The sequence below is a fragment of the Erythranthe guttata genome, chromosome 9 (genome assembly GCF_056151865.1).
Source record: "Erythranthe guttata isolate IM_541 chromosome 9, IM_541, whole genome shotgun sequence".
Taxonomy (NCBI): domain Eukaryota; kingdom Viridiplantae; phylum Streptophyta; class Magnoliopsida; order Lamiales; family Phrymaceae; genus Erythranthe; species Erythranthe guttata.
Genome location: NC_142541.1, coordinates 14,334,316 through 14,342,567, shown reverse-complemented (window position 1 = coordinate 14,342,567; position 8,252 = coordinate 14,334,316). Strand labels below are relative to the sequence as shown.

General features: G+C 34.2%; 1 protein-coding gene across 1 annotated transcript; it reads left to right on the top strand.

Annotated features, from left to right (window-relative positions):
• Nucleotides 1–423: 423 nt before the first annotated feature.
• Nucleotides 424–3,794, top strand: LOC105976026 (Protein kinase superfamily protein). Its single transcript, XM_088823027.1, has 10 exons — nucleotides 424–999; nucleotides 1,293–1,463; nucleotides 1,568–1,821; nucleotides 1,904–2,036; nucleotides 2,129–2,192; nucleotides 2,286–2,382; nucleotides 2,482–2,584; nucleotides 2,660–2,778; nucleotides 2,865–2,954; nucleotides 3,352–3,794. The coding sequence occupies exons 1-10, from the start codon at nucleotides 822–824 to the stop codon at nucleotides 3,472–3,474; spliced, it is 1,332 nt and encodes a 443-aa protein (XP_088679153.1). The 5' UTR covers nucleotides 424–821; the 3' UTR covers nucleotides 3,475–3,794.
• The last annotated feature ends 4,458 nt before the right edge of the window (nucleotides 3,795–8,252 follow it).

The window sequence follows — 8,252 nt, the reverse complement described above, 5'->3', positions numbered from 1 at the left end:
TTAAAAAAATAAAAAAGAAAATTTAATTTTTATTATTATTTTTTAAAGAAGAAATAAATAAAAAAATCGAAAATTAAAATTAAAATAAAATTATAAAAAAAATACATCAGACTAGCGGATAATGGGTAGAGAATAGTTGGAGGGTAAATTTGAGAATAAAAAAATGATGGGTCTCTCACTAATAAAGGAAAATGAGCTAGATCCATCCTTATTAAAATAATGTTAGAGGGAGTCCCTATAAAAAAACTATGTATTTGAATTATTTTAAAATTATAGAAAAATACTTTTAAAATTGATTTTCTTGATCTGAAAAAAAGATTAAAAATTAATTTGCACAGAGTGAGGGGGAAAAAATACTTCAAAATTTCAGTAAATTACCATTAAACCCCTCTCTCTTTCTCTCTCCTCTCTTTCTACTCCATTACCCAGAACGTGACCTTCTTTAACTCAGGAGAGAGAGAGAGAGAGAGAGAGAGAGAGAGAGGAGAGAGATTGAGGATTAATAACTGCCACATGATTGTGGTGCAATTGCCAGTCCTTTTACTTTTTCTGGATAGCAAAAAAAGGCAACCTCTTTGCTTTTTTGCCTGTTTCAGTCCTTTGTCTCTATTCTCTCTCATTAAAAAAAAAAAAAAAAAACAATTTCACCCACAACAAAATCAAATAACTCAGATACACAATACACATTCAGTCAGTCCCACCTTAAAACCCATTTTCAAATTTGAATTCCCTTAAATATCACAGAGAGTTAGAGAGAGAGAGAGAGAGAGAGAGAGAGAGAACCCTATTTTCCTGTTTTCTTGAAAGAAAGAAAGAAAAGAATGAAACCCATTTGGTTTCTGATTCTAATACCCATTTGGGTATTATTCAGTCTCCCTTCGTTTTCGTCTTCCGCCCCACTTGATGTTAAACCCGACCCGCCCGCCGCCGACCCGGTTCTTCCCACTGAAGAAGATCCGTTTTTTAAGAACTCAACCGATCTTATAGCTCACTCTCCAGGTAAATTTAAATCATGGGTTCTCATATTTTTTAAGGTTTTGTTGTTTTTTCCTTGCTTCAGAGAAAAAAAATCATATGCGCATCTGTAATTATCATTGTTGATAAATTAATAAATGATTAGAAATAAAAATCGATACTTTATTATTTTTTGCTTTTTCACCTGCATTGCTCAGATTTTCAAGAAAGGTGTTTACAATGATGGGTTTACTTTGAATTTTATTTATTCTTATCTATTTAATCAATTTTATTTTCATCTCTTTTTTTTTTTAAATTTTTTTATTTAATGGGATCAGAAGTAGCAGAGGTTAAGGTAGTTCACCACCAGGATTTAAACAAGAAGATCCTAGTTGCACTTGTTGTCTCTTCATCTCTTCTCGGAGGGATTTTGCTGCTGCTATCGTGTTTTTCGATCTACAGACTTAAACGATTGAAGAAATGCAAGGCCGAAAACGAAGGAAATCCGGGTATTTTATTTTCCATTTCAGTTTGATCAAGTACTATTTGAATTTTACGATTTGAATCTACCCTTCTTATACATTCTTGAATTTGTTCGATTACGCGTGAACAGATGCTGCAAAGGCTGTTATCTCGTTCGGTCCGATTTTGGATAAATTCCCATCTTTGAAAACCAGTGGCAAAAAGGGATCAATTGCTTCGATTGAATACCAATTGTTGGTGGCCGCGACAAATAATTTCGACGAAGCCAAAATTATCGGGGAAGGTGGATTAGGGCGCGTGTATAAGGCTCATTTCAACGATCACTTTCATGCGGCTGTTAAGAAAATATACGCTGGTGGGCAAGAAGCTCAAAGGCAATTCGAGGTTATTTATTTATTTATTTTTATTTCATTATGATTGGATCGTTCGTTGTTGCTTATTCGTAGTCTTGAAAAAAAAATTGCAGAATGAGGTCGACTCGTTGAGTAAAATTCAGCATCAAAATGTAGTGTCTCTATTAGGGTACTGTATACACGGTGAATCGCGGTTCTTGATTTACGAAATGATGGAGAATGGATCCCTCGAATTTCACTTGCACGGTAAATGTTTATTTATTTATTTATTTTGCCGAGTATTTCGACTTTAAAATATCTATCTTTTAAATTAAAAAAGGAATCTTGATTTATCTCAGGAAATTCTCATCGCTCGACGCTGACTTGGCATTTGAGAATGAAAATTGCTCTGGATGTTGCAAGGTAGTATAACAAATATTCATGATTAATGTTTGCAAAATAAATTCGGTATTTCGATTATTTATTTTGCTAAAAATAAATTCGATTGTGAAACAGAGGATTGGAGTATCTCCACGAGCGCTGCAACCCTGCCGTAATCCATAGAGATCTCAAATGCTCTAATATTCTTCTCGATTCCAATTTCAATGCCAAGGTAAGACGAAAAAAACAATCTTTAAATTCTTGCAGTCAATTTGCTTGAACGAATGCACCGACAAATTTTACGTTTTTTTTTTTTTTTTTTTAATTTCAGCTTTCGGATTTCGGCCTTGCGATTACTGGAGGAAACTCGAACAAAACGAGCATCAAACTTTCGGGAACTTTAGGCTATGTAGCTCCAGAGTATCTATTAGATGGTAAGGACTATTGAGTAATTTAATCAAGATTGCATTTTGATTTTTTGAAAAAAAAAAACGAATATATAATATCAGGCAAGCTTACGGATAAAAGCGACGTGTATGCGTTCGGTGTGGTTCTTTTGGAGCTTTTGATGGGAAGAAGGCCCGTCGAGAGAGTAGCCGAAACTCAATGCCAATCTATAGTTACATGGGTAATTAAATTAAATTTAAATATTTCTTAAAGCTCGTAACTTTGTAATTCCGAAAACGCCCTCTTACCTTGCTTCGAAACGAGCAGGCAATGCCTCAGCTTACAGACAGATCGAAGCTACCGAATATTGTGGACCCCGCCATCAGAAATACTATGGACTTGAAGCATTTGTATCAAGTAAGTTTCTTACAAAACACCAATCAATTTTATTTGTTTTAGGGCAAATTACGGCCACCCCCTGAGTTATGGTCAAATTACGAAAACCCCCCTCCTGTTTGGGTAATTACAGCCACCCTCAACTATGTATTATCTTACAGAGGTAAATTTAGGGATGTTAAATCAGTAAAACCGAACCGAAATTTTGGTACGCCAACATTTCATACCGTTTACCGAACTGAATGTACATAAATTTTATGTAAAAATATTTAAAAGGAGGGGGTGGTTGTAATTACCCAAACAAGAGGGGTTTTTTCGTAATTTGGCCATACGGTACCTAGTGGGTGGCCGTAATTTGCCCCTTCTTTTTTAAAATAATCTTTTAGGACATTTTACGATTTTTTTTTTTGTTTGACAGGTGGCGGCTATAGCTGTGCTGTGTGTACAACCGGAGCCGAGTTATCGACCACTTATAACAGATGTTTTGCACTCCTTTATCCCACTCGTGCCCGTGGATCTTGGAGGATCGTTAAGAGTATAACCGATTATGCTCTTTGAACGTTGTGCATAGGCTTCGATTTTTCGGAAAGTTCGTTAATTAACTGGTTTTTGAGGTGGGGCTCGTTTTTTTAATCGATTTGCTTAATCAAATCCCTTTTGGTAGGAAACACGGATTAAGGATTTGTGTCGGGAGGAAAGTTCGTTTTTTTTTTCTCCGAAAGGATAACTTGTCCGTATAAGAAATCGGTAGTCGGTGGCGTTTTGATATGTGTGTGTGTATATATATATGTATAAGAGTTTGTTTTGTAGTAAAATATTTGAAGTTTTTTGGAGATGCAATCATATGAATGTTGGCAAAAATTTGAAGGTTCTGTCAAGATTTGTTTTGTCTGAATTAGAGTAAGTAAAATCTCAGTTGCCATGTGGGATTATATATCTATGTGTGTGTGTGTGTGTGTGTGTACCATGTGAGATCATGTGGAATATGTTAAGGTAGTCTAAAATGTTAACACAAACATGCAAGAATGACAACATTTAAGAAACTATGGTTGAAAATTGGTACGAAATAATTTATTGGGCAAATTACAGCCATCCCCTTGAGTTATGGTCAAATTACGAAATTTCCCCTCTTGTTTGGGTAATTATAGCCACCCCTCAATTATGTATTATCTTATGAAAATATCCCTTCAGAGGTAAACTTAGGGATGTTAAATCTGTAAAACCAAAACGAAAATTCGGTACGCCAACATTTTATACCGTTTACTGAACTGAATCTACGATTTGGTTCGGTAAATAACCGAATTACATAAATTTTATGTAAAAATATTTAAAAGAAGGGGGTGGCTGTAATTACCCAAATAAGAGGGGGTTTTCGTAATTTGCTCATACCTCATGGGATGACCGTAATTTGCCCGAATTTTTTCACTGATTCTGGTCCGAAAACAATGCCTTTATTCATGTTACACCGAGAGATAATTAAGTATACACGTAACACCTGCTGAATTTCGCCCAAATCATATCTTGTCGATTCATATATATTTTACACGCATGCCCGTATAAATGTCTGAATGAATATTGAAAAACGAAATACTTTTTACCAGGTATAGCATCTAAAAATATTCAATCTTGCAAGCCAAGTGGACTCTTAAATCTTAATTAAGATTATGGTCACCGAATAAGGGGGCAAAAGCCAAAACGACGTCGTATCTCTCTTCAAATGTTTAACCCCCACTCCAAATATAAGAAACAAATGTTGTTGTCTCGGAATTACCAAAGTCCCATAAAACAAAACGAGAATCTTTAAACGGTACTAAATTATAACCACCAAATCCACAGCAGGCCATTTAGGTTTTCAATAAAAAAAATATAGGGTAAATTACAAACACCCCCCTGAGGTATGACCAAATTACAAAAACACCCCTCTTGTTTGGATAATTACAACCACCCCCTCAACTCATCAAATTTAGTGGAATCTTCGAGATTATATGGAATATTATCACTTTTGTACCCGTTTTATCCAATTCAAACTATACATTATGAAGCAAGATGACCATAATATGTGATTTTTAGCTTGTATATATCAGTTTGTGGTGCATCGGAAACTGTATTTTTTACACAAAGAGTACAAACTAGAGCACATTTCACGGAATCTAGATGACTATGTTGAATTTGGCACCATAAAGGTAAGAAAAAATTATAGTTGAGGGGGGTAGATGTAATTATCCAAACAAGAGGGGGTTTTTTGTAATTTAACCATACCTCAGGGGGGTGTTTGTAATTTACCCAAAAAATATATAATAATATTTTTTATTTTTTTTTAAATGTGGTGCTATTTAAATTCACCAAAATTAGTCCATCATATTTCATTTATTTAAAAAAATAAAAATGAAGAGCATTTCAAGCTGGATTTGCACAAACAACGCCAAAAACTTGTTCGTAAAGATAGTTCATCAAGGCGGTCGTGTCGAACTATTCGACCGGCCCATTACAGCGGCCGACGTGCTCCAACGGAACCCCAAGTGTTGTGTGGCCCACCCCACTGTTTTTGACCGGCCCCACGACATCGTTCCGCCCACCACAACCCTTGCGTTCGGTCAGAAATACTATGTTGTGCCCGTTAGTACAATCAAGAAACTCCAGCTCAAGTCGAATTATGATCGCGGACGAAAGACGATTAGGAATAAAGATGACGGCGACTCGAACCGCAAGAAAATGGAGTCTTTAAATTGTTGGTTGGTTCGAAATGATAACGATACGAAGAATGGTGGGACGAGAGTTTCGCTTACTTCTTGTGATCAGTGGCGACCGGGTTTGGAAAGTATTAGAGAAGAATAAATTTTTCTAAGGGGTTGATATGTAATTTTTTTGCTATTTTTGTTTAGCTAATTTATCATTTTAGTTATTTTAGATAAATCAAAGGGTAAATTATGAAAAAACCCCTGAACTTAGGCTAAATAACGAAAAAATCCCAACTTATCTATAATAACCGAAATCCTCATCTAGTTAACTTTTGATCGAGTTTTTTTTAACAGAAATTGTGTACAGTCTATTATATCTTTTGTTAAATAGGTGAGAAATAAAAGAACATATCTGAAATTGTGTCAAGTCTATTCCCGGGAATCAAAAAAAATCCATGAAAAGTCACACAGTAAGGGGTTGGTGTAAGATGGAAACCAACTTCAAGAGTTTTTTTGGTAATTAGGAATAAGTTGAGGTATTTTTCGTTATTTATCCTAAGTTCAGGGGGTTTTCGTAGTTTACCCTAAATCAAATCATGGAATTAATGTGTTGATTGAAGGAGAAATTCAGCTCTGCATATATGCAATTAAGAAATAAGTGCTTTTGGTGCCAAAGTATGAGCTTTTGGGCTTTAAAGCAGATAATGCTGTCATGTTGACCCACTCTTATCGGTTCTTAAGGCCCAATAATTATTTGTCATTTATATTTTGGACTTTTGGTCAATGTATTAAAGAGAATGGCAAAAATATATCTCTCTCTCTCTTTTTTTTTTTTTTTTATAATTTTTAAATTTTAAATCCTTAATTTTTGGCAAATTACGGTCACCCCTGAGCTATGCTCAAATTATGCAAAAACCTTAGACAATACATAGATGAGAGGGTGGTTGTAATTATCCAAACATGAGGGTTTTTTTTTCATAATTTGAGTTTACCTCGGGGGTTGGCTGTAATTTACCCTATTTTTTGGTCGATCGCACACTTATGTTCTCGAAGTTTTTTTTTTTTTTTTATCAAGGAAAGTAGTCACTAGGTTCCTCGATTCCTCTTCTAATGTCTCGAACACATGACCAAATAGTTATAGGTGCAAGGTGCTTACCAACGGGCTACCTTGTCTTGACAACGGTACTTTAAAAACCTTTTAACACCAATATTATTAAAAATTTAGAACACAACACCAGAAAAAAAAAATTGAAATTCCATTTTTACCCTTCACTAAACATTGAGTAACTTACATTGTTATCATATCAAAATAAAAACATATTTGAGCATGGCCCATATTTATTTACTATTATAATTTGGTTGAACAAACATTCCGAATGTCCAATTGAGTAGAAACACAAAATTAGAGATTGCACCTCGTGCCTATCTCTCTAGGTATTTTTTTTAATAATTACATTTGAAATTAAAAAAGTAAGATAAATTAAATTTCTTTTTTTGATCCATGTGATTGCAATCGTGCACAAAATGGAGGCCCATTTGGATAAATACAAGAAAATAGCACGTGCATAATAAAATGGCTAAGTCTATGAGTAACATGGTTTTGTACCCTTCAAATATACACTACCACATGCCTATGGAGTAAATGAACATGCCAAAATGGGCACATACTTCTTCAAATAAACACAACCATGATCCAATGAAAGTGACTATTACACACATTTATTCATTAATTTGTTAATAAATTTAATGTAATTTTTTTTTAATTTAGGAATTTGGAATTGAGTGGTAACGATTTAGAATGTTTTGTGTAATATACTTGCATGCAATTTTTTTCGTGCTGCGGTATGTTTTCCTTAGTAGCTTTCGATTACTTATGTTGGGTTAGTTTGAATTAGTTAATAACATGTTCGGTTTGTTAGATTAGTTCTCGCACTGAATCAGTTAAATTATGATATTATATTAAGTTTGTCCATAAAACCTCTTATTTGATTAAAGTAAATTACATTTTGAAAGATAAAAATGTCTTCATATATATAATATTTCAATTAATTATAAATTACCATGCAAAAGCAAGACAATTAACGTGATGGAATAAGTGTAGGCATAGGGTCAACCGATATACTAGGTTGATTAAGCAATGGGCCACTACACATATTAGTAAGTCCAAAAAATAAAATATTTATTTGTATATAGTAATATATTTATGACTTAGGAGGGCTCAAATCTTTTAGGGATAATGGTATTTTGCCCCCCAAAACTATCGTGCATTCTGCACATTACCCCCTAGCACAGTTTTTTGTTTGCACGGTGTCTTAATTTTGCCACCAAATACATATGTCCATATATCGTCGGAATCTGACGCACATGAGTTTTGTTTAAGGTAAAACCGTCAATTCAAAATTTGACTCATAACTTCCACTTATCGAACATGGGAGTGAGTCAGATTTCAATTGAATTTAAATTCATACCAAACAAAACTCACGTGAATTTACTGGTGCTTCAAATTACGGTGAGCTTTTGAACAATATTGGCAAATTTAAGTCACCGTGCAAAGATTTAGCAAGTTCAGACGAAAACTTGTAAAGCTGAAATCGCGCTATTTTTCCTTCTTCTTCCCTTTTTTTTTTTATTTTGGATTTCT

Bases quoted from the DNA above. Each gene is read 5' to 3' on its own strand.
- LOC105976026 (XM_088823027.1), top strand. From the start codon at position 822: ATGAAACCCATTTGGTTTCTGATTCTAATACCCATTTGGGTATTATTC. The intron at 2,779-2,864 runs GTAATTAAATTA...CGAAACGAGCAG, and splicing joins GCCAATCTATAGTTACATGG to GCAATGCCTCAGCTTACAGA. The intron at 2,955-3,351 runs GTAAGTTTCTTA...TTTGTTTGACAG, and splicing joins ACTTGAAGCATTTGTATCAA to GTGGCGGCTATAGCTGTGCT.